Raw genomic sequence first — 27,875 nt, 5'->3', positions numbered from 1 at the left:
AGAAGTTACAAAGATTTAAAAAAATATTATTTCATTTCTCAATCAAAGTAGCCTGATAAACAAAAATCATGGTTGCCATAAGAATAATTATTATTTGTGTTTAAAGTTTAAACATTAGTTAAACCAAATTAACAAAATCTTAAAACTAGAAAAATTGTCAAACTGTCTCGAATGCCCTCACATTGGCGAACTAAATATTCCTCACTCGACGGATGAAATTTGGATCATTTCTTATCTGGTTAGCTGCATCCTGAATTCTTTCAAGTAACTGCTGACGGGTAGTGGTTTCAACATGGTAGACAAGCTGCTTCGTATGTCTCCATATATAAAAGGATATAGATCTGGTAAACGCGGTAGCTGTGTTATTGGACCTTGTTGATCTATCCATTTACTCGAGAAATGATTATTTAACCAAGCAGTTACTTGTCTCCCTCTGTGTCGTCCATTATGCCGATACCACATATTTTGAACAATATAGCTCTACGTCTCAATGAAATTAAAAAGGTAATTTTCCAAGAAAGTTCTATACAGATCGGCATTTAAACGATCATTTTTTACAGCATGTATAGGTGGCAAAATTATTACTGAAAATGGTACCCCAAACGTTGCTGAAATCGTTTTGATCTAATCTAATTACATGCTGATTTTGTAACGACCAGATATGTTCGTTATGAATATTATTTATGCTATCCTTAATAAAACACGCTTCATCAGACCACATGACAAGCGAAATGAATTTGTTGTTGAAGTAACCACCAACAAAATTCTAATCGTTGAGGAGTATCTCTAGCATGTAACGCTTGTACATTTTGGAAATGAAACGGATGTAACATTTCTCTGTTGAATTGAAGAGTTATCAATGACAGCATCTATTATATCTTCTTCATTTTGTACATTCACTTCACTCGCAGTAGGACGAATGGCCTTTTTTGGAGCGGGGTTACCTTCTTTTCGATGTCTACGAAATGATGCACTAAAGACAGAGTGGGTAGGTTGATGTCTATTTAGGTATCTTCGTTGGTATTCTCGGACTGCTTGTCTGGCGTTCCTATTGAAATACCTATATACAAAGACAATATTTGCACTCTGTTCAATGTCAAATGAATAAGCAAAATGACTCAAATAATAATTAGTGCTATAGCAACCATCATTTTTATTTATCAGGCTACTTAGATTTTTTAAATGCTTATAACTCTAAACAAAAACGAATCGAACCTATATTAATATAAGAAAAAATGTTTGGAATTAACCCAACTACTATCTGTCAAAGTTTGTCATGGAGTTTGTAGAACACCCTCTACCTCTATTTGAAAAATATTTGAAATGACAAATATCCTATGAGTATGTATCTTGCTGTGAGAATTTTTGATGATAACTACCAGACCTAACCTTTGTCTGCTATTATTATCTTGTAGTCTTATTTAATAATTGGTCTCTTCTCTTCTACAAGCTTATTACTAAAAAAATATCTTAATTAGAGTATAGTCGCTACGATATCAGTTGGAACCGCATAAAAACATTTAACTCATAAACTCTACGGAATCCATAGGCGTCCAGAAAAATTTTGTCCTGTCTCGTCTATAAATACTATATTCCGAGCTATATTCCTATTTAGTTGACGATATTCTCGATTTTTTTGTAAATAATCTTCCCGAAGTGCAACTATACGTCGTGATTCCATAATTACCATACGATTGTCAAGTTTTTTATGTTTACCGCATTGTAATAAAACATGTCGTAAAGTATCTAAAGATTTATAATTATAATCACGATAATCGCTTAATTTATCTCGAATCATGTTTAAAGTAGGAACTTTATTTCCTCTATACATATAAATTGTGCGCCGTATTACATCTCTGGCAAAATCGTCAATATTCTTTAATTTTATATTTTTCCGTTTCTTCGTTGTACCGTAATTAATAACGCCTCCTTCTTTAATTACGCGATAAATTGTCGTTTTTGTTATCTTAGTTAATTCGCTAATCCGTTTCCTAATTTCTTTATCACATTCTTCACTATTTTCGCTTTTCAAACATTCATAATATACAGGGTAGCCCATCGAAAACGTACCGCAAGGCATTACAGGGTAGTAATGAACTTTTCGGCAAAATCCAAAAACAGGTAAAGTTTGCTTCTTAAGGGGACAACTTTTGGCGCAAAAAGCATAGCAAAATCTTCAACCCCTTAAGTGGGGGTGCCATCCCCCAAATTTTTTTAAATGGGAATGGGGTCAAGTGGGGGGTCATTAGAAAGGGCTTTTAATTCTCTATACATCGATTCTTACTTTTTGAAAATCGATCCATTATTTTAGAAAATATGCAGCTTTGAAAATACGAACAATATTTTTGACGAGAAATGCGAAAATCGATTTAATTTTACTTCAAAACTTACGGTATTAGCTTGGTAAATTCCTTCAAAAGAATTCGCTGTTTTTTTTTTGATTTGCGAATTCTTTAGCCTGATTTTGGTGAGCAAAAAATTGTCCGCTTTTTGTTTCGTATTTAGATAGGCCACAAGAAGTTGCTAGATAACTGTCTTGTGACTTGTAGTTGAAGAGTACCAATACTGCCGAGTCTTTTAAATTGATTAATTATGGTGTACTCAATTCCAGAAAGAGTAGAAATTATTGAGCTTTTTTTCAAAAACAATGAATGCGGAAATCGGGTCGCCGAACTGTTCAACCAACGGCATCCTGAGAAACATGCGTCTGGAAAAATTGTTCGCGAATTGGTGGCCAAATTTCGCGAAACTGGCTCCGTTCATAACAAAAAGAGGCAGGTTGAAAATCCGGTACTAAATGAACCTACGGAAATAGCGGTATTGGGGCAAGTGGCAATGGATAGTACGCTGAGTACAATGCAATTGGCTACTGCGACAGGAGTGAGTCGTACAAGTGTCCAACGAATATTAAAAAAATACAAATTCCATCCTTATAAGATTCGGCTAGTGCAAGAGCTAAATGAAGACGATTTTGATCGTCGTTTGCAATTTTGCGAAATAATGACTGAACGAGCGATAAACGATAATTTCCTCTTTAATGTGTGTTTTTCGGACGAGTGTACGTTCTTCTTGAATGGTTTAGTGAATCGCCATAATTGTCGTTACTGGGCTGATACCAATCCAAGGATTTTCCATGAGACACACTCCCAACACCCCCAGAAGTTGAATGTATGGGCAGGTATTTTTGGAAATTCCATTGTAGGTCCTTTTTTCCTTCCTGGAAATTTGACAGGCGATATGTACTTGGATTTACTACAAAATGTCATCGACCCAGCTCTAACAAATATCATAGAGGACGACCCTGCTTACAATGAACACGAACTGATTTTCCAGCAAGACGGAGCTCCTCCACATTACTCGCTCAATGTGCGCAATTACCTAAATGAGACGTTTCCAGGACGCTGGATAGGACGAAGAGGTGCAATTGAGTGGCCCCCTCGGTCACCCGACTTAAATCCTTTAGATTTCTTTCTCTGGGGGCACATTAAAAGCAAAGTTTACAGCACTCCACCTGATACCTTGGAAGATCTGCGAGGACGAATCATTAATGTATGTCGCGAAGTAACACCGCAAGTGCTCCAGAATGTTCGACAACGGTTTGAAGACAACCTGTATCATTGTATGCAAGTTGGCGGACAACATTTTCAGCATTTACTTGACTAATACCGTAAGTTTTGAAGTAAAATTAAATCGATTTTCGCATTTCTCGTCAAAAATATTGTTCGTATTTTCAAAGCTGCATATTTTCTAAAATAATGAATCGATTTTCAAAAAGTAAGAATCGATGTATAGAGAATTAAAAGCCCTTTCTAATGACCCCCCACTTGACCCCCATTCCCATTTGAAAAAATTTAGGGGATAGCACCCCCACTTAGGGGGTTGAAGATTTTGGTATGCTTTTTGAGCCAAAAGTTGTCCCCCTCAGAAACAAATTTGACCTGTTTTTGGATTTTGCCGAAAAGTTCTTTACTACCCTGTATATTTAAAATAATACATTGACTGGGTACGTGTAAATCTTTGTTTTTAAACTTTGAGTTTGTTTCGACGCTTTGGACAAAACCTGGCCCGATTATTTGGGGATTTTCCCGCGTTATTGCGTTATCTTCCTTTTCAAAGGGTCTCCAGAAAGCCATGCTGAATTATTAGATAATTACATAATATATTATACCAACAATAAATGTACCACACCAAGCACTACTCTCTACGGCACTGACAAAGCCAAGTGAACCGCGTTCGACACCAAACTAATTATAGAATACCATGCAAAAAAATTATTTACGACCTAGTGGACCAATGCAGGTTTGCTTTGACGACCAGCGCGCCGCCGTCGATTCTACATCAGAAGGACTGGTCTACCAATACCGGACTCGCTCAATGGCTATTCGAGTATAAATTACGAGACACATCATGGCTAAAACATAGGAAGAAATTTCAAGAGAAATGCAGACGGTCCTGTGCTTTAAAATTCACAGGTTCCAATTGATATCGTAACAACTATCCGCGATAATTTGTAAGATGCAAGCACACCATGCGGCGAAAGCAGTAAGCTCCGACACAAGGTAATTTTGACATTGCCGTTCGTGTTTACACATTCATTTGAACAACATTTGTCTTATTTGCCATTATTACTAGTAATTTTGTTATCAAACTGCGATTATTTGACTTTTGTGTTATTTTATAGGTTTCAAATATTTCATAAATAAATTTTAAGGCAAGTATTTATGTCTACTTTATTTGTCTCTAGCATTACAATTTAATGTACATTTTACTAGGTTATAACTATGAACATATCCGTTGTGGAATACATTTCCTATTTACATATATGCCAACGAAAACTCTCGTTGTATATCAGAAGGAGAAGCAATTTTTAACGCTGATCATGTGGTACTATATGGAAAAATTGGGCAAAGTTAATTTAAATTTAGAAATTCATATTGTGCCTGCAAACTAGTGCCCTTACTAACAACCCTCATGAAATTCAGGGAGTATCATCTATCGGCAATAATATTTTGAAAATTTCTTCAATGGTTTGATGAAAATTTAATTCTGGATTTTTCTTGGACCATGAAGAGCAACCTTGAACTGAACAATAATAGTTTGACAGTTTCTTCTTTTTATCCATAATTGCAGAAGTTTTCCTCACACTATTTTCTTAAAATAACAGTGTTTAAAAAACGAACACTAAACACAGTTTTAAATAAAATACAAAACGAAATGTCACCCACAGAAAAAAAAAGACCTTGTTTCGCTAGTATCACTTGTCACCGCTAGAGGGCGAGCTCTTAGCTGCATTCGCGAATACTAATACAGGTAGGTTCTCATATACATTCTCAAATATATTACAGCCGTTCCGCATCGTTAATGTATCACCCTGTAGAGTGACACGCCAATTACCATCATTAAAATAAATATTTATAAGGGGCTTCTTGCGTAAAAATTTTGATTTCTACTTTCGTCAGAATCATATATTTCTTTCCAACCGATTTACTTGTCAACTAGGGCATCATTTTTGACCATATTTTTATATTAATATTTTCTTTAACATTCAGTATACTTTTAACCAATAGAAAATCGACCATAATATTCAAGGTTTCACTTTCTGACCTTGTATTTAAAATAAGTCAGTAATACATTTTCATATACACCACTTTTTTGAAGTCATTATAAGCGGTTTCATATTGTCTTGCAAATTTTTAAGTGTAATTATTAATAATTGCGGCAATAGTTGCTAATTTGTTTAAAGAAAATTTAAACACACATGACAGTCAAAAAAAAGTATTGTGGCTTTCAAATTTGAACCTATGTAATTATTAATATTCGAGGAGCATAAAATTACATGAATTCGATGAGAAACTACTGTTTATGATTTGCAGATCAAGGAAAATTTGAAATGGGCATTATTTTTTTGGTGAATGACAATTTTCTCGAAAGCATAATTGGCTACAATCTCGATTACAAGTTTCTGAACTCGATAAAACATTATTTCATTTTTATTAACAAATAAATCAAATTAAAATAAAATAATTAATTACACAAAAACCGTTAGCGATAACAAAAATTTACTTGAAATAAAATTTAAAGAAAGCTCTTACCTTTATGACAAAATAAGAACTGCATTTGTAAGGTCTCCTGTAAAAAATATAAGCACGTTTACTTAGGCTAGGGGTATTTTTTCTATTTCTATAAATGTATGTGTATTTCTATTACTAAGTATTAGTGATATGTGTATAGAAGTACTAGCATCCAAATTGCATTTCAATTATTTTAGCGTTATTTTGACCCCTAGAGAATATGTGGTAGTTCCATGTACACTTAATACTGACAAGCCCATACTAAAAAGTTAATATGAATATATTAATTGCCTAATCATTTTGACTGTTAATTTAAACCGTATATCAATTACGCTAGATCGGTGCAGGTAAGTTAGAAACTCTTGAGCGCACATTTCGCCAATAGAAATGGACGTAAATATACGACAAATGTAGGTTTCTGGTTCAATAGAGAGTGCCTGCTATATTGCTTTTTACAAAGTAATCGTTAAAGAACTCCTTAGGTCACAATAGACAACTCGGATATTTTTAAAAAACGTAGCAACTAATAATTATTATTCATAATAGAACAGAGCCTCTTCGCGTAAAGAAATTGTAATAAAATCAGTGATCCAATCTTCCAAATATCCGAAACACCTTTTTCAGATGTTTCAGAAGCGATTAATTTAACCTCAAAAAGCGTAATTTCAATTTTTAATGTTAAACCCATTTTATTGTTTATTGACATATTATGCTGACCTATTTAAAATATAATTACTTGAATAACATTTATTATGAAATACTTTTAACAAATCTAAAATATATTTGGTACATATAACGAATTTTGAAATTTAAAGTGACTATTCTGAAATTAATTCGACACTTTCTGAAATACATCCGAAGTCCGAATTAAGCTTTTTGAAATAAAATTAAATACATAATGTAAAATATTAATCGGTGTTGCATATACTAAAGTTTCTAAATGCTCCCAAAAGAAATAATCTAGGGAATTTAAATCCAGTTTGGTTGGGTACAAAAATCACCCATCTTTCGAATTTCAGCAAAATTTAATAAGTCCGGACAATTCAAAATTCGAACTCCAAAATGGCCCTAGGGTCAACATTAACCAGAATGAGCCCCACAACTCTTTGAAGAAGGCCACCACCTATATAGAAATGGTTTTCCAAAATCCAATTCGTCCAAATCTGGCGCGCAATTCACTACAGAACCCTGCTGAGCCAGCGTCGAGAATGATCGAACGTCAGCCCAAGAACATATAGCTGTCATACGTTTCATTTTTGATTACCATTGTTAATTAATCCTAAAATTGCAATAGATCCTCCAATTTTTAATAAAGTCAAATTCGAGTTAAAAACAATTAAATCCCATTGCTCCCATTGCTCACGTAGCACACCTGCCACCCCAGCTTAGTACACCCTGTGGCGAAGCTCCTGAAGCTTCCACACTAAGCTCCTAAAGCTTCCAAACAAACACTCTAAGGAGGATTCACCCTCTTAAACTTTAGTGCCCAAGCCCAGCACGCCATAGACAGTGATAACAAAGATACAGAGTATCATACTCGACCGTGCAGAAGTGATAAGTGCAGAAAAACATAGATTCAGTTGAAAACCTCATAAAGCAAGCACAGAAAACTAAATGAAAGCATATAATAGAGCGTATTCCATTATTCTAAGGCCAAACAATCTCGTCATCAATGGAGAAAAAGCGACAGCATCGGCGTCATCTAACCCAAGCGTGCGTTCAGGTTGGCGTGAACTGATGATAACCCCTTCGCAGGTGAACAGGCGACTAACCTCCCACATCCGCAGGGGAAAATGGAGACCTCAGAAACTGTCACTCAATCTGATATAAATATGAGCATGACAACATCTATACTGATAAATTACCGTCAGCAAGGCATATGTCATTTTTGGTAAAGTTTGTAAACTGAGGCATTGTAAATAAATTACCAATTCATGAAATAAGTTGTGACTAAATCACTAGACAGCAAAAAGTGAAAATGTCAGTGTTAATTTAAGATGTCAAAATAAATAAAACTATTAATTATCGGAGCCTTCTTCTTCAAGTATAATAATTTTAATTTCAAAACATGTTTTATTTGTCGCCGTCTTTTCCTTTGTACTTTATTCGAAAATGGCTCTTCCAAGCAAAATTTTAAAGGAGTTACATTTTTCATTTTTTTTAAACTTTAAAGATTTGTCCACAAAGCTTGAAAAATTCAGTGGCGTACTATCATTTTCTTCAATAAATATACTATTATATACCCTTATCTACGCCCATGACGATATAACAAAATATTTGATAGGTCAGAAATTAAGCATACTAGGAACTACCAAATTTCAATAAATCATCTGTTCCGGTTTCTGTTGTCATAAAAAAAAGAGGAAAACTTCAGCTATTGTTGCAAAAATCCATACCGTAAATTTTATGACTAGATTATTTTTTTTTGATAAAATTAATCTGTCCTTTTGAATAAGATATCACATTCCGAGATATTAAAAAATAGAAGACATACATTTTCCTATACACGTGTTTTGTAGAATAAAAAATAATCATTTTTTTATTTACTAGTCTTAATTTAAATATTGACAGATCATAAAATAGTTGCAATTCATACTTATCGACGTTTTTATGAAAGTTATTCGTCTATTTCGGGTATTTTACGTCAACATATCGAATTATTCAATAATCTAGAATTGCAATTATTGTCATGGAACAAAGCAATTCCATGTCAAATCACTATAGGAAAGTACGTAAGATAGATACGACCATTACGCTACGAAAAGTAGATTAGATTATCAATAGAAAGCATTAGGATTTAGTCACAAAATGTGGAGCAAGAAAGGAATTGTTTGTTTTAATCGACGACCACGTTTATTAAACCCTTACTCGTATTGAACACAAACAAATTCTACCAGATTTTCACTGGACTATTTCTAAAATTAAGTCTTTAGTTGATATTAGAATGTTATCGCTATTTAGTAAAAAAATATAGACCAGTAACAATCTTTTTTTAATAGAAATACTCTAGGTACGGTAATTAAGGGATATTAAAAATATCCCAAAACTTTGGGTGATTTTCAAAGGGCTGTAACTTGGAAAGAAATGGTCGTAGAGAGAATTAAAAATAAGGAAATTGAAACTTTAGGTGTCTAGTTTTCAGATCTGCAGTTTAAAATTTTTTAGCGTTAGCAGTTTTTGAGTAATCATAAGAAAATCAACGGAAAAAAAATTGTAATTTTTTGCTTTTTTCAAAATGGCCTATGTACTTCAAACATTTTTTTTTGGTAATTTCATCATAAAGTTCTTTTAGATCATTTAATTCTCTTCAATTTGAGCGGTTCCGGAGCCTTGCACGATTATTTGTCGCTGAGTTATCGTCCATCAAAGCAAAAAAATCATTTTTGACTTTGGCAATCAATTACTCGGGAAATAATGGTCGTACAGAAATCCAAGCAGGGGTTTGGAAACTGCAAAGTATTATCTACAAGTCTTAATTATGGGTTTTTGATAAAAAAAAAAAAAATTTCAGTGAAAATGTTGGTTAGAAAAAATATAAAAAATTGCATAATTAGGGATATTTGAATAACTTGGCATAATTTTACAAATAATGAATAAACTACGGATATCGACTGTAACTTTTCAACCTCACAGTGTCTTAAAGAAACCCTGATAATTTCAAAACGCTGCGATTTTTTAAATTTGTCGTCTTGCTGAAAATCAATGTAATAAGTAATTTTTCACTTTTTATTCATTTTTTTAAGTTAAAAATGTTTTTTTAGCAATAATCCATATTTTCTTGATCAAAAACGTTCATGATTCTAAATAAAAATGAAAAAAAAAATAAAATTTCAAAATGAAAAGTAGTTTCTTTCAATAAAAATAAACTTACTCAGATCAAGATACGTCAGTCATCAGCTTCCTTAAAAACTAACGACCCTTCAGAAAAAAATTGTTATACCATTTTTTTATTTAAGATACTTGAAATTTGGCACAGGAATATTTTTAGGATAAAGTCTCATATAGCATTCTAAACTTAGACGTCAGTAAGAATGTCTGAAACAGTCCATTTTCCGTCAAGAAAACAATCATTTAAGTATGGCCCATTAATTTCTGTACATCCTGTACATTCAGTAATTGATGCGTTAGAATATGGTTGTAAGTCTATGTAAGTACTAGTTGAAAGAAAGTCTCAATAGATTGATGGAATAAACCTGCGTGATGGAGAAAATTTCTTGTAGAAGAAATCTAACCATACACGAACAACTTTCCTAAGGCACACTGAGGCCGGTTTTTATAATGTAGGTTTAAACTTGAAATTGGCGTTTAAATTGTGACCTTGAAAAATTGAACGTTTTATAAGCTTAGTTAATTAGTTGACTAGCGTTTAAACTGGTGAGTAGGATTTAAACTTTAACCGCTACAAAAGCTCCGTGTTGAAATTAAACGCCACTATGGAAAACATTTTGTACCCATATAGCACAGTTTTTTTGGTGGGGTTAATCTGTGCCTATAGATCCTAATTTTATCATAGACCTGTCTAGAATTGTACAGAAAATACCATAAAATGAGGAAGAGAGCATAGCCTTATAGAAATGGAAATTAACAATGTAGTGGATGTAGATGTTTTCGAAATGTTTGACGATATATTATCTGATGAGGATGAAGACATCATCAAAGTAATACTTGAGGCCCCCAGACAGCCAAGAAATTTTAGAATAAGACCCAGTCATATATGGAGTGTTGGAGTGAGGGTGAATTTATTAACAATTTATTCCAAAGTTTCAATGCGTGTATTGCTAGAACAGATTCAGCGTTTGTTATTTGTTATTTGTTAATACGTTTATACGTACCATCTTGGTACGTACCTACTGAAGTGAAGTTACGGCTTATGACAAGCCGGTGTGCCAAATTTGTTTATAAGACGTTTCTCTAATATTTAGTTTAATCCGAAATTTAAACTCTGGTTTAAACTAAGGATTAATCTTAAGTTTAAACGGTTATTATACAACCCGGCCTGAATAATAAATCTAAAGTTTAACATTTATTTCTGCATGATTTTATGGTACAAATGCTACGTTATTTACTTTGAAAAGTCCACTTCTTATCAAAAAACACAAAGGAAAAATAAAACGTTAATGTAAACGGTGTAAATTGAATCAGATTCATATTATACGGAGGCTAACTTTGGCATTTAGAAACACATCATAGGTTTCTTTTTTCAAACTCGGTCATGAAAACCGAATTATTTTTTTTTTTAGTAATATGTATTCATATTCCGCTGCCGCAAGTGCATACGGATTTAGGAGCTACGTCATGCATTGTTGTCAAATCTCATCTTTCTTGTTTCATATACCACGTGTCCCATTTTTATCGATGTGAATATTTCGTGTGTCCAAAAATTACCTACTATCGAAATAAATGAAATAGACCTCTGAGTTTGGAAACCGATATTAAGAAAATGCAGGGGCAAAAAAATTTGATTTTTGGACCATAGCCTCACTATTACTCTATTGTGTGCTAAAATTTAAGTTAGTTTCGTTATCCGTTTAGTTATTAATGAAAATGTTGAAAAAATCACGGTTTTCTGTCTACAAAATTGATACCTCTCTATTTAACTCGTCGTAATTTTTTTGTTAATTGATAAAAAAAATCCAAATTTTTAGTGACGATAAGTCGAACTATTGTCTTTAGTACTGTGAAGGTCATTTGTCTCAAAAGCTCTTCTTTTTTGTATTTTTAAGCAAAACAGAAAGAAGGGAGTGCTATCTCCGTAAATATTGGATTCTTTAAAAAAACAGTGAGGCTATATATGGTCCAAATTTCAATTTTTTTTGCCCCTACGTTTTCTTAATATCATTTTCCAAATTCAGGGGTTTATTTCATTTATTTCGATCTATGAAAGTTGTTCAGTTCATTGGGTGAAAGCGGTTGCTGACCTTGAATTTGACCTTATCCTAACCTAAAGGTCAATCGAAGGTAAACCTCATAATTTTAAATGGGACCCTCTATTTTACATCCGGATGTCATCTCAACTTTGACCTTGTGGTCTAAGTCAAGGTCACAGCGAGTTCAAATGATTTGTCACCCCTGAAGTAACCTCGAAATAAGATGTTTGCACCCAAAGTCGACGGGATTTTCATCAACGCACTCAGTCATGACATCGATTTAACCTTGATCTTGTCCTTTAAGGTCATTTGGAGTTCTACTAAATAAAAAATCAACCTTGATGACCTCTACAGATGTTAAGGATGTTCATTTGAAGATCAATTCAATTTTATCGCTTTTCCAGAATCTACTTTCAGAAATACAGGTACCGATATAAAAAGAAACAAAGTAAACTTCGAATGATATTCAAAATTAAATCTTAGATCACCGATTCATATTACCGAATATTAACAATATTTGTAGAGGTCATCAAGGTCGATTTCTCAACCTTCAAATGACCTTGAAAGTAGAGGTATATCAAATTCAAAGTTATGATTGAGTAACTTGATAAAAATCCCATCGACTCTGGGGGCAAACAGTTTATACCGAGGTCGCTTCAAGGGTGATGAATCATTTCAACTTGCTGTGACCTTGACCTTTACCGTAAGATTAAAGTTGAGATCACATCCGGATGTAAATTTTTTACCGAATCCATTCCTAGGGTAAAAAATATAGGATCCCGTTTAAAATTATGCAGTTGACCTTCGATTGACCTTCAAGATGAATGTCAAATTCACGCTCAGCAACCGCTCCCCCCCCCCCCCCCCAATGAACTGAATAACTTTTTTTGATGGGAGACTTCACTGACGAGATATTCACGTGTATCTTAGTAAATACTTAGGTATTATTAAAAATTTTAAATATTTTAAAGAATATTTCAAATCTATCATATTATTAAATATTTGTCGCAAAACCACACAAATATGTTTGTAAAAAATTATTATCCATTATAATTTCGTTTTCTACGACTCTGTCAGTTTTTTACAATTGGTTTAAAAATGTAACAATAGGCAACACTGATAGCCGCATTCGGAAGCAGTTCAGTGACAGCGTAGAGAAGGATTTATGTGTAGTTTAAGAAACGATTCTAACTTACAACTAACTTATGTCTTTTGCTAAAACATAACTATAGTTTTCTGAAGACGGTTGATAAATTCTGAAATATAATTTAAGATTTAAATTAGACTTTAAATTATGTTTTCTAAAATTAAACTGACCGTTTGTAAATTACATCTGGAAAAAGTGTGGAAATTTTTGGTGCTGCTACGGGATTAACCAATCTTGACAGATATCTGAGACGTTCCAATCAAATATGCGACATTTAAATCATTATTTTTAATTATTGTACAAATCTAGGTTAAATATGAAAAATATTGAATAATTCAGTTCGTCTGCATTCCTCAACTATTTAACCGTACTGGCGCCAAGTAATAATCACTTCAGTCAATATAATCTCTTTATTGCGGGCCATCCGTCTTATTTCCGGGCACATTTTATCCCAAATCTTTACTTTGTTGGACGGTATGTAAGCCATCGATGAACTGGATGCAGAAGAATGACCTTGTCCGAATAAACCTGTCCAAGGTCAAGCGTATAAATTCCTTGAGGGAAAAGTTGAAGAAATGGTATACATCACCTTTCTCTTTACTATAGTTGGGGATAATGTTAAGTTATTTTGTTTCACCGACTGCGGTAAACAAATATTCGTGGAAATATAAATTTAAGAGTCAGTTCCTTACTTTGGGCAAAAATGTAGTACGAACGAAGTTTTGGAAAGTGAAGCACTTTTCTAAAGTAGTAGATACACTATGCTTTCTCATTTTTTATTAATATTTGTAAATAAACAGTTTTTTATATTCTTACTACATTATTAGAAAAATCTGAAATAGTTTGCGAAGCATGTGAATAAAAAGTGAGCAAAAAAATATTCGATAATGCAAAAGTGAGTTTGTAACTTTATATCAAACAATATTTTTCCAAAACTGCTTCAAGTTATCGTTAAAACTGGTGAAATGAGTAAAAATGTTGACATTTACTATAAATTAATTTTACGATTATAGTGGTAGTATAGTAGATTTTAATAATTAATTTTAATAGCTAAGTACTCATAGAAACCAAGTAATTATGGAAATATTTTTGTCTCAAATTGTGTTTTAATAACAGTGAAATTACTGGTTAATATAATAATTATTTGTTTAACTATGTAGTAAAGTACAAGATTTAATGCCGAGGCGCAGCCGAGTCTATTAAAGCAGCGAAGACAATAAATCTACTTTACTGCCAAGTTAAACACATACTTTTTCTGCCGATCAATTTTAATTTTATCATAATAGCAAACAAAGCTATTTATTTTATATTGTTAAAATTATATGATTTTTCTTTCATGAATAATAATTTCATCAGGTTGTCTGTAGTTGCTACGAAGCGAGCGTTATTAAGTAAAAACTTAGGTACACAGTAATTGCCGATTTAAGTCCATAAAAATAACTATTTATTATTTGAGATGGAAGAATTAAGTCCGCCAGAAAATATTGAATCGGCGAAACAAATATTGCCAGAAAAATCGAAGAAGATATATCAGCAAACATAAAAAATTTATTGGGAATAACTTGTCTTTTTCAGGAAATGTATATTTTGGTATATTTTTCTGAATTAAACAAAAGTATGAAATCTTCTTCATTATGGTCAATATGTCAGGGTGTCGCAGCACGAACTGGCGATTCAGGGTAAGCATGAAAATGTACCAAAATATTGACGATGTTACCTTCACCTAAAGTTATCGGCTTTGGCAAAATTCTATGTGCAGAAATTAGACCATGTCCTAATTGATTTCTTAAGATTCTTCGTAAAATGTGTCTACTCATTGGTGGTAAATGAGGTTATCTCTCATTAAATACCCTGCAAGTCCTATTTATTATCTTGTGACATTCTCCATGAATAAATAACAAATTTAGAATAAACGTTAACGTTTTCCATTCTTTAGAAATAAATAATACTCAAATAAACATTCTCTGTATGTGTTAAATTGACAACCATAAACTGGTGACAGATTAGGTGCTTGTTTTGAAGTTCCACCAAAAATTTCACAGCCATCCTCGCAAGAAATTATGCGATATCCGTTGACTGCACGAAAAACAGTAAATATCTTAAAAACCAAAAAAAGATAGGTATAGGGAACCATTATACCATTCGAAAGAGAAAATAATTGTTCATCAGGTTGCGCAAAATATACAGGGGTTCCCCTTAAAAAAAATAAGTAAAGGTTAAGGTTTAAAGTTGACAAAATTCGGCATTAAATTTCTACCACTCTGTATGAAATTAAGTCATTTTGAAATTATGGCAGGGAAGTTTAGAGTTTTAGTTACGTCCCCTATAAATTTTATTGTTCTAACTTTATTATTGTAAACAAAGAGTTTATATTAAGTATATGAAGTATGTATAACCTGATATGTTAAAAGATTGGATGATTATATTACTGATACTAATACTATGTTGGTTTCCATATGAAATTTCTCTTTCGTTATTTTAAATAAAAATACGTTTCGTTGACTTTTAAGTTACAGTTACAGGCTATTATCAATTATTCTCATAGCGAGTGATTTCTAAAGTAAGACACGAATTTGTTGGAAATAATGAAAGTACTTCGCTACAAATGTATGTTATGAGGAAGATATTAACCCAGCTAGTGTTCCGTTACTGCATCCGTCAAAAAATGTAATACGAAATGGAAAAAAATGCTGTGTGCTTTAGAAAGGAAATTGTGATCTCGAAGTACACAGCAATAACAGTGTCCTCGAAACGAAACCTGTATAGTTAAATATGGACAACTCAAATTTAATTAGGGCTAAGTTATTCTCATTTCCCAAAACAGAACAGACTCAGAAATAATTGAACTTAGAACATATTTAAATGTGGGAAAGTAAAAGTTGTGTGTTAAAAATCGTAAAGAACTTGTATAAAGCGTCAATATCATTTTTACCATAAATAAAATACAAATCACTGAGAAAAGGATACATTGCGTGACTAAGAATTTCTCTTTTCAAATCCCCAACTTGTTGGAAGTGATTATATTTTGCGTGTCTCAAGTAGAAATTAAAAATTATAAATCAATAGGGAATTAAAGAAAATAATTAACAGCTCATTAGTGTCTGGATAATTTTCTACAAATTTCATATATAAACATATTTTAAGAACGACATATTCTCATATTTTTTAAAAAATACTACAAAATTACTAATTGTATGAACTGCACTACATAAAATATGACTAAAATTCTTGACCTTACTTTAATACAAATAAACAAATTAAAAAAAAATAACAAGACGTGCACAAAGCATAAAAAATACAAGGTATGGCGTGTATAATCTATAAAAATTAAACTACAGTCTCCTAACGATATTTGTAATAGAAAAGTCTTATATAAAAAAGTTATATTTTTGCGTTTTTTTTTCGTAAATCAAAGGTCAATTATGGATCAAAATATTTTCTCTGGAAGGGTCCTGTCCGTGTGCTGTACCATGAGTTACGTGCTATAGACCAGTCGCGTAAACAAATCGCCGTTGAAAGATAGAAAGATACTTCTCAATTTTTGGGAAATTTTTCAATGCAAAAGACAAACTAAGAAAAATAGACATTTAAAAAAACTGATATTTTCTAATTTTAATAATTACTATCTTAAATGCATTGTTGAGCAAGAGTTCGCAAACAAAACCACATCCGTAAGCATCTATAGTTGCCAACTCCGCGCACTAAACAAACTCCATTAAAATATGGAACAAAAAGAAATAAAACTTACCATTTCTAGAGAAAATGTTGAAATTGATCCCGATTAGCGCGGATACAGGCATGGCACCGACGCACTCAATTTTGGCGAATATTTTCCCAAATTTTCCAACTCTGCATCTTCAACATTAGGTTCACTTGCTGACCATGTCCTTCTCCTCGAGGAATAACACTTCCCGTATCTCGCAGCCGCTGAACGCACTATAGGATTGTATTTGCACATGGGGGTGACGTTGTGGCCATCGTTCTCGGTACAACCTAGTCGCCGCGAGTGCATTTTCTCCGGCTGCACCATACACTAACACCATAACGACACGTTTGGAAATAGTAAATGCATTATTTTATCGGTTCATTGTAAAACTAGTTTGTGCACAAACTAAAAAATTAAGCAAAGTAAGAAATAAGAATCTCGTTTCTAATGTAATCGGTACGCTATTCTTATTATTTACTTCTTTATAATAATTGCACTGTCGCTATCGTGGAATTACAAAATAAAAACTTTTGTCAGGAATCTTTCACTTTTTAACACTAACTTTAAGTGAATAATAAATACAAAATCAATTGACTGCACAAATTTTTTGACAATGTATAACCTAACCTTCTTTTAGAAATACTAGTATTAGATTATACCGACTTAAATTATAAGGTTGCGTCTCCGGTCGCATAAAATCATTTCCAAAGTCTTTAATAAATAACAGAGGGTCGAACTTCATTTTCGTTGAATAAATGAACTTTAATATACAAAAAAAACGCGAAGATAGAACTTTTTCGTATAAGACTTTTATATTACAAATATCAGGAAGCTGTAGTTTAATTTTTACAGATTATGCCACACCTTGTATAGAGCGATAACTGATTTAATATAAGACATAGAAATTGTGTAGGGACAAATTTTAGCAAAAAAAATTACCTATCCATGTAACATAACCTCAAATCTGAAGAAAAAATCGCGATTTTGGCACTTTTGGGTTAGGATATCTCCAAAACCAGAGCCAATTGAAAAATTTTGACATCGAATTCGAATTCAGCCCACCAAAATTCTTCGGAAAAGTGTATTCTGGTTTCTCGGTCGGCCAAATTTTGTCGGCCTGTGCAATTAATAGAAAAACACATACCTGATATGTTTGCATCCCAAAAACCTGAGAAGTTAATCGAACGATTCAAATATAGAAAATATATTTCCATTAATTTGAACATCCTGTATCTCGAAAACGAACATACCTACATATATTTAAAGTTCATTTGTGAGGAAGAATCTGTCATTAAAATTTGGCCAATCATTTTAGTTACATCTTGTATAATAAAGACTTCCAAATCGTACAAATTTTAAAGTTTCTAGGCAAATATTTTAAAATATTAAAACATATTTGTATGTAATTGTAAATATAGGCGAAAAATATTATTTTGTTAAATAATTTATTCTTTGACCTAAAACTAAAACTAAACTAAACTTTCAATCTAACTATAACTAACTACGAACTAAAATATCTTTTAACCGATGTTCTAAATGCCCTTTTGAACTTTCGAAATTCCGATTTTTGTTATGTTGGTACTTTTTACCCGCTAAATTTGAAAAAATCACTACTGGAAATGTTACCTAATAAAAAATAATACAACATTTTTTCAAAAATCGTTTAAATCGTTATTTTTAAGCACGTATCTGTTGTTTTTATTCGCTACAACCTGTTCATTATAACATTTAATTAATACGTTTATCAGCCCTTGTAAACTGAATGCCACAGTTACAATTTCGGGACCATTGTCCCCTTCTCGGAAAACAACATTGTTTTTGTTGACGATGAGGCTGTGGCTCGGCGGTAAACGAAGATTTGAACGTGGAAGACTCGAAGAAGAGGTATAAAAGTTGAAACACTGACCTATTTGTTTAGTTTTCTACTATGACTTGTCAGAGTGGTATCAATTTTTAAGCGGGATAGTGCGTAGACTGTGCATCTTCTTCTTCGAGTGTATATACCTCCCATCGCAACCTACATGCCATCGAAACGTTATTTGGATTTTTAATTCACTCCTTATAATGAAGGTAAGGTAATCGCCGCTACAGATATACGGAACATCTCCAATTATACGCGTACAGGTCATTAACAGTAAATAAAAAGCAACTGAAGGTCAGTTATTAAATAAAGTATGCACATATAATTTTTTTAAGTGCCAATTATTTATCTGAAATGTAGTATAACATGACGATGATCTACATCCATTTTTAAATTCCATGTACTTATAAATTCAATAATGTTATAGTTACTGGGAGATTCCCATTTATTTGATTTCGATTTTTATTCATTTCGTGTTTTCTGAGTTAATTATTTCATTTTCATGATTTTGTTATTTCATTGTTTTATTCATTTCGTGTTTTCCGAGTTATTATTGCAAAAAGCCGACGATTTTCCACTTTTGAATAATTTAAGCTTTGTCTGGCACAATGAACCTTAAAGAATTAAAAATGCATACCAAGTTGTATAGAATAACGTTGAATTACCAAATTCCGATTAACAAAATTTTATACGATTTTTAAAAAATGCCATACATTACATACAGAATATTCATTTACTTTTTGTATACCTACTTACCATGTAAATTTATAAATCGGAACCTTGAAAGTAATTAAAAAAAATCTAATGCCACAAATGGTTGTTAAATTAAACATATGTGAGTTGCACGACTTGTTCTTTTTTTTGGAAACTACTGGGATATTATAAATATTTAAAGTTTTACGACATTGATTAAAAAAAAACTAAATAAAATCATTAGGTTCTAACATTATTTAGATAAAGTTTTTATAAAAAATACAAACATGAGCTAATGACTTAATTAACTATGGCACAAAATTTGTTGAGTTGCTACACAAATACGTCATCCAGTGGGGGACTATCATTAAGAACCCTAGAATTTCGACGCCACTGAATATTAATATCGGTTGGTCCATTTTATTCGAAAAATAAGCCATTTTTTATTTTTATTTTTATTTAAAATAAACCTGCGACCCAATGGAATAAATAGAAAATAACTAGAAAAATGTTCGTCTCATAAAAAAAAATATAGGGATTTTTTGTTAGAAACACAATCTTCCAATCTTATAATAAATAAATAATAAAAAAATCTAATAAAAGCACAGCTTCACAAAAAAAAAAGGATCGGATCTGGTATTCAGACCTATGTATTTTTCCATGTAGTTTTTTCCGCTGAATCGGGAATCTGCCTTCAGATTTGGCCCAACGGGTCTGTGTTTTCGGAAAAATTCAAAAAACAGGTCAAAATTCACAAAAAACGTCATTTACGATCGACGAAAGTTATAGAAAATCAAATTATTCTACCAGCTCACTAGACGTATGATTTTTCACTAATTTAATCCCAATTTATCATCATAGACTCAGACAAGCTGGTCCAATTTAATTCAAAAACAGAAAATAGATCAAAATGCTTAAAACGTCATTTTCATGGCATAATTCGTGTTGCAGAGTTCTGCATCCATCTTTTTATCCACCCTGTTATCTCATCTCTCAGCATAAAAAGTAGATGAATAGATGGGTGGATGGGTGGGTTTTATAGGTGGTACAGGTGGATGAATAAATATGCGTATTCATACCTGAACGACTGGATAGAAAGATGTATGAATTCATAAATGGGTGGGTGGATAAAAAAATGAATCCATAACTCTGCAACACGAATTATGTCATGAAAACGCATTTTGATCTATTTTCTGTTTTTGAATTAAATTGGACTAGCTTGTCTGAGTCTATGATGATAAATTGGAATTAAACGAGTGACAAATCATACGTCTAGTGAGCTGGTAGAATAATTTGATTTTTTATAACTTTCGTCGATCGTAAATGACGTTTTTTTGTGAATTTTGACCTGTTTTTTTTTAATTTTCCAGAAAATTCAGACCCGTTGGGCCAAATCTGAAGGCAGATTCGGATTCAGCGGAAAAAATACTCGGAAATACATGGGTCTGAATACCAGATCCGATCCTTTTTTTTTGTGGGGCTGTGTAATCTTTCATGAAGTCATTTTTAATTTTTTAGAGGATTACCATCCCACATAAAACTAAAAATTCCTACACCAGTGACTTTTTTGGACTTTCATAATTACATTGTATTTAAAATTATATTAAAACTCCCATATTTTTTGTCACACTACTAATATTGGACTTATTTTCGATTTATTCAAGTATGCCATAGATTTATAATAAAAAAATTGAAACTGAGAAATCACTCGTTTTTTCTCCAAATAAAATTATAGATATATTTTTTCTTTGCATTGACATTCTAGGATTCTTAATGACGATGTTTACCAATATCTCCGCCACTGGTTAACAAATTTGTATACCAACATCTTAAGGAATATTTAAGTGTGATATTTGTTTAAATCTTACCACCCTGTATCTTTAAATTCAAACATTTCTAGACACATGTCTATAGGCACTTCTTTTATTGATTTGCCCCTTAGAATCGACCATTAAAGTTTGTTCGATTGTATCATTAACACTTTGTATAAAAAAATTTAATTACTATTACTGTCAATGACAAATCTGTAACACTAATAAAAAGTTTTCGAGAGTAGACAAAATTGCGTTCTCTTTTATTTTATTCCAGTTTTTAGTTATAAACAGATTTGATTAGATAGAAAAAATAAACCTAACTGGATCTTTTTCAGAAAGTTATATATACTTTTTTAGCAATTGAATTTATAATTAAAAAAATGATCTCAATATCTTGAACGGTTATTGTTCTGAATACCTAAGTATTAAAGTGAAGAAAATATATCACCCTGTATTTAAGTTCTGGACGAGTCATATAGCAGTAAAAGAGACATTCAGAACACAAGAGAAAGTATACGATATCAAACTAAAAAAAGTGGAAATGTTGATGGCATCTTTAACCGAAGGCTGTTTGTGTTATTTACCTCAATAACAGTTGGCAGTACCCTCGAAATTTGAAAACTTCTCAGAATAACGTCAAAAAAATCGCAAAATCTGTTATTTACTTTAGAAAATTCTTTGATAGAATATAAATATTTCTCATTATGTCAATTTGAATTATAAATGGCATAATTCCATAAACAGCTATCCTGTTTCGTTTCTGTAACTGACAACAATTCTAACAATTTGGCACACTAATACAAATTAAACTTTCTTTGTAACACGTTCTATAAATAAATAATAACGGTTTGACTAACCATATTGATATTTTTATACGTCGATAATAGTTACAGAAAGATAAAGAGACATGCTTTATTAATACGTCTTACTCTAAACTACACAACTTAATACCCTATAAGAATATTTTTTTTAATAATGGTTTAACTGCACACTGAAATGTAATTGAACGAATTATATAAACAAATATACAGAACGGTAATTTGTAGCAAACATACAGCATTTGCTACAAAAAGTAATTTGTGCAGATATTAATGTCAGTAGTACATGACATACCTGTTTACTTTAAGATAGGTACCTACATAGGTTATTACAAATAATGTTAGTTGCAAAAAAATACATTTAAGTAATTAAATCTGCTGTTGAAACATACTGGTAAATAAAAAAGATTTCCATTCATTAGAATTCCATTTATTAGAATTATTATATTACATTTAATTATTTTGATTAGCGTTAGTAAAAGCTAGTTACTTTACAATAGAAAATTAAACGGAACCATCATAAGTAATCATATACAGGGTGATTCACAAACAGTGACCAAAAATGAATCCTCGCATTCTTTGGTAAATTTTATTTAAGGGGTCTTTTCTATAAAGTTTTTATCTAGGATTTTTTTTAATAATTTAAATACTAGTAAGTGAAATAATTTAAAATTGGGTACAGGTATTTATGTAAACATTGTCCAAAATCTGAGACCTTTTCCTAATATTTAGATGCTTCAATGGCGGAGATACAGAGTATCGGTGGTAAATTTTTTTAAATAAAATAGTACGACACTGTTTTACGGTAACAATATTGATATTTTCGGATTCGTCTTTCAATCTTCTACAAATTACTACTCTCTTATGTTTTTCGAAAAAAGTCTGATTTTCGAGGAAAACTTAAAATAATAATTGAAAACACCGGACCTCAACCCTCTGGATTTCTTTTTATGGGGTGCTGTTACACGGCTGGTATACAGTGAACAAATGAATACACCTGAGCAGTTAGAAGAAAGAATAAATAATGCTTTTCATCAGATTCAAGCAGCAATAAATTTCGAACAAATTACATTTTCGTTACTAAAAAGATGTCGCGCCTGTGTTCGTGGAAATAGAGGTATTTTTGAGCATTTACTCAAATAAAATCATTAAAATTATGACTAATGTTATTAATTTCTTTATTCGGTTAAATAACCGAATGATTAGTGTTTATAGTGTTATTTATGTAAAAGTGTTTTCAGTTGGTTTTTTAAGTTTTACTCGAAAATCAGGCTATCTTCGAAACACATAAGAGAGTGGTAATTTGTAGAAAATTGAAAGACGATTCCAAAAATATGATTGTCACCGTAAAGCAGTGGCGTACTATTTTATTTAGAAAAATATGCCACCGACACCCTATATCTCCGCCACTGGAACATCTAAATTTTAGAAAAAGGCCCCAGATTTTGGACAATTATTTCACTAACAAATTTTTAAATTATTTATAAAAAAATTCAAAATATTTTTTTGCTTAACATCCTGTATCTTTTTAACGAAGCGTCCTAGATAAAAATTTTATAGAAAACACTCCCCTTAAAATTCACCAAAGAATAGTAGTGTAGGTGCACATGCCGCAAGTGACCCATTTTTAAGCATTACGTCAAGACCGCCAGCAGGACGCCGCCGGACGCACCAGCGTTCCAGGAAGGGTCTATGGCGGACTGACGCCGGTGACCAGATACTTACTGATATACCTACGACCGACTCCACACACAGGGACTCTCCAACTAATACTCGCCCCGTCAACACGTCTTTTTCACAAGCTTAGTTTTTCAATAAAAATAGTTTATTTGTACCTTTGAGAGAGCGTTTTATTTTTGCTGTACAGCGAAAACAACCCTCAGTAGATTTCATTTTTGGTTACCGTTTGGGAATCGCCCTGTATTTTATTCGTTTTTGTAAAATTTGGCTGTATACACAGGGTGGTTCTAATTTGTCTTTCAATATTTTCAGTATAGATAGTACACAAAAAATAAATGTACCTTTTTATAGAAACTTTTTTCCGAAAATATATAATAATGATCCATACTTCGAGATATTTTATTCATTTAAGCTTTGGACAGTTACAATTTATATTAATTAAATCCCATGCTTTGAATAAATTGTTTTAGGGAGTATTTTTTTTTTATTTCACTTAAACTAGATCAATGTCAAATGTACTAAACACACTACTTAAAAAAATAATCACAGACTTAAAAATAAAAAAAATAAATACAGTGTGGGTAATAATTAATAGCCTGTACTAGAAGCAAAAAATTCTTAGGTATAGAGTGGCAAAAAAAGTTCAGTTTTTTGACATGTTGCCGCTTTCTTTCATGTTTTCCGTCATAAAACTCAATTTATCTTGAAAACGGTTTGCGTTAGAGTTTTTGATGATGGATACCTGTTTTTTGTAGATAACATTGGCGGGTTAAAATTGCTTTCAATATGCCAATTTTCCCAGAGTTGTAAAAATTAGGGGCAATCCTAAAATCTCCGCCACTGTCATATGAATAAAAATTGAATTAGCGCTCAAAAGCAGCTAATATTAATGATGATACACCCTGTATATCAGAATTCGGGAGTTGTGCGGTGGCGGCGTAGACATGAGACATTCTATTACCTTAAAAAACTGACGCCAATTAAAAATACACTTTGTATACATATCATTCTTTTTTGCCTTCAGGCTCAGAAACATCGTACTTATTGATATATATGTATTTCAGATCATCCTCCTTATACTGCTGTCGTCATGCACCCTACTTAGAGCAGAGTACCCAAGACACAAAATGCGTGGACCACCCCACCCATCTCGAATACCACCCTCGAAGCAATTCGCGAAAAAATGGTACCAGCAGACGCAACACCCACCAAGAGGTCCTATAAGGTCCAGACCCATTCCCGTCCATATGCCGCCCTCCCATAAGGTACCCATAGGAGTGCCACAAGCTCCTCCACGTGCCGTATCGCTCCCCGTAAGGAATTTCTGGAAGAATACGCAAGCCAATAACATCAAGCTACCGCAAGAGAAACCTTACATACCACCACAAGAGAAACCGTTTTTGGCAGCACCCAGTATAACTTCTCAAGAACTAGACTATCACATACAGACTAACAATATTCCTACCACCCATACAAACCCTATTAAACAAGTAGGAGAAAAAGGGCCTATACACACGATCCCAGCGCCCAATTTAAGCTTGAGAGACAAGCCTATAGTAGTCGAAGAGGTTAAGTACCAACACAAACCTACATACCAGCACTTGGAACAGAAGCATCAGTACCAAGTGACTGAACAGCCTGAACCTCCCACGAAAAGTAAATTGTACAGAGGTCAGCACCAGTTAATTCAGCAACAGCAGATACTTCCCCAACACCTTTACCAACAACAGCTGCAGCAGCAACAGCAAATACAACAGTCATTACAACAGCAACAACAGCAGCAGATGCAACAATCGCTGCAGCAACAAATACAACAGTCGCTGCAACAGCAAAAACAGAAGCAACTTCAACAAGAGCAATTCCTTCACAGTCTTCAGAAACAAGTAGAAATCCACCCACAGCAAGTCTACTACACAACAGACCCCGTCAATTTGCCTCAAACTTTAAACTTACCCGCTCAAAAAAACCCTCAAGGCGACATATACATCGGCAGCCAACCGAATCCTGAGCTGTACAAGCTAATAGGAGCAGCATATCCCCAACAACCTCAGGTAAAGATCGAGGAGACCCAGCAAAGCTTCTACCAACCTCAGAAGGCGCAACAAGTGCCGAACTATCAAGCACTGCTCTCGCAACAACTCTTCCAAGCGGACCAGCAAAATTTCGAACAACACTTGAGACCAGCTGATCAGAAGAACTTCGCACAACACTTAAGACCTGCAGACAACACTAATGTGGCTTTGGATAAAGTAGGTTTCGAGCCCGAATTCCACTCCTTCAACTACGACGAGCAGGCGCATCAAAAGAGCCAGAAAGGTTTGAGTAAGGAACAGCTCTCTTCCTTGGTAACAGCAGCTTATAGTTTAGACTCGAACGTACCTTCTATGGAATCTAGAAACTCCATTGACCCTTTAGCGCAAGCTCAGTTAATCCAGAACTATTTCAACACCAGGTCTGACGTTGAAGAGAATGACGTCGAACCAGACGCCAAACCCAGCGCAGTGGAGAAAACAGAACCAGAGGAAAAAATTAAAGAAGATTTAATGAGTTCTAGTTATTTCTCCTCCTTGCCGAATAAAGAGGCTGCTGAACGCCTGGCCCATCTGCAAGCCGCAGGGAAGGTCAACAGCAATTTGATGCAGATAACTTTAGATCAGAAGTCGGGTGGTTCTAAGGATAATGGTGAGTTTGAGGAGGACGATTCTAATGAAGAGAACAACGAAAACTACGCGGAGAATGACAAAGATCGGGGGGAATATGAAGATTATTCGCAGGAAGAAGAAAACGTTTCTTCGGAAGAGGAGAATGCGGAATTTGGAGACAGGTTAATGTCAAATAGGAAAAAGAACTGAAATAATTCGTAAAATTTGCTGTTTAACTGCTCACATAGAGATCAATAAGCATAAAATTCAGGCGTTTTTACATTTTAGTAATTTTTTTTAGTAATGGAAGTAAAGCCACGTTTCGACTGTATCCTTAGGATTTAATATTACTAGTTTCCTCTTCTGAAATAGTATAAATGAAAAAGTATAAGACTATGCATACGTTAAGCAAAAATCACTATTATGAACACAGAAATTAAAACAACTAGCAATAATCCACTGATTTTCATCCTTTGATTGTTTTATTTATTTTTGTTGTGTTTTCTATTTATTTATTTATTAAAGAATGTTTTTATTCTCTTGCCTATTTATTTACAAAAATCTGTAATTTCATCTACTACTAGATTAATAATAAAAAATATATCTACAAAAATAGTATATATCTATTTTATCTGAACATTAACCTAAAAATACTTTGATTTCATTTGAGTTGGAAAATACAAATTTACTACAATTTTTCGAAAATTTGTTAACAAATGTTGACACTTTAATTGTTTCCTAGGTGTCAAAAGAACACTAGTTAACTAGAACAAAATATGTTCATACATTGTTTCAATAATATAACAGTTGCAAATTTATTTATATCAAATTGAACAAATTTTAAAATTCAAACTAATAAATTACCATAATTTTCTTTGTTAGAAAATTACAAATAGCTGTGTATTCCAAACGTGAAGACAAGCTAATCTCTTAAAACCAGATTTTGTTTTAAAGCTCTAGTTGTGATGAAAGAATAATCTTTCGATGGATTTATCAACTATCGATGCTATTTGAAACTTTAATTTTATTCTCAATAATATACAACATACGTTTCCGTCACTGAAATAGATTCCCAACCTCCATTTTTATGGAGGTGATGCTTGCCTCATAATCGACTAAAAGTGTCACAGAAGAGCATGAGAAACAGTGGCCTGTATATTCTTTGGGATATGACAACTTCAAATATGTAACAATTTCTCTTGGAGTGCTCCTTATTTCACCAACCACTACACTAGCGTAGCTTGTTAGGTCTCTCGAATAGCTTTAAATTGCAGTTAGAATTGTTAGTTCAGATCTTTCTTGTATAGATGGCGTGGCGATACTAAAAAATTGTTTGATTCCTGAAATGTAGAAATGCGGCCCATCTGAAAGATTGTTAAATTTTGAGTAATTTTTGTAGTATAAAGTTTTTCCCAATATGTACTTGTTTTCGAGACAGGTTGACTTCAATATGCAATATATGATATAACTGGAAAATCATTTATTTTATCTAAATCACACTGAAAGTGTGTAGTATCGCCACGCCATCTATATAGAAAGATTTGAACTAATAATTGCAATTTGAAGCTATTCGAGG

At 32.7% G+C, this 27,875-nt stretch overlaps 1 protein-coding gene across 1 annotated transcript; it reads left to right on the top strand.

Annotated features, from left to right (window-relative positions):
• Positions 1 to 10,645: 10,645 nt before the first annotated feature.
• On the top strand, positions 10,646 to 26,826 carry LOC108909511 (probable basic-leucine zipper transcription factor Q). The gene is made up of 2 exons (XM_018713878.1): positions 10,646 to 10,729; positions 24,722 to 26,826. Exons 1-2 carry the CDS (start codon positions 10,646 to 10,648, stop codon positions 26,507 to 26,509), a joined length of 1,872 nt encoding a protein of 623 aa, XP_018569394.1. The 3' UTR covers positions 26,510 to 26,826.
• The last annotated feature ends 1,049 nt before the right edge of the window (positions 26,827 to 27,875 follow it).

The sequence above is a fragment of the Anoplophora glabripennis genome, unplaced genomic scaffold (genome assembly GCF_000390285.2).
Source record: "Anoplophora glabripennis isolate ALB-LARVAE unplaced genomic scaffold, Agla_2.0 scaffold251, whole genome shotgun sequence".
Classification (NCBI taxonomy): Eukaryota; Metazoa; Arthropoda; class Insecta; order Coleoptera; family Cerambycidae; genus Anoplophora; species Anoplophora glabripennis.
The sequence above is the reverse complement of the archived record's forward strand: the minus strand, read 5'-3'. Positions and strand labels throughout refer to the sequence as shown.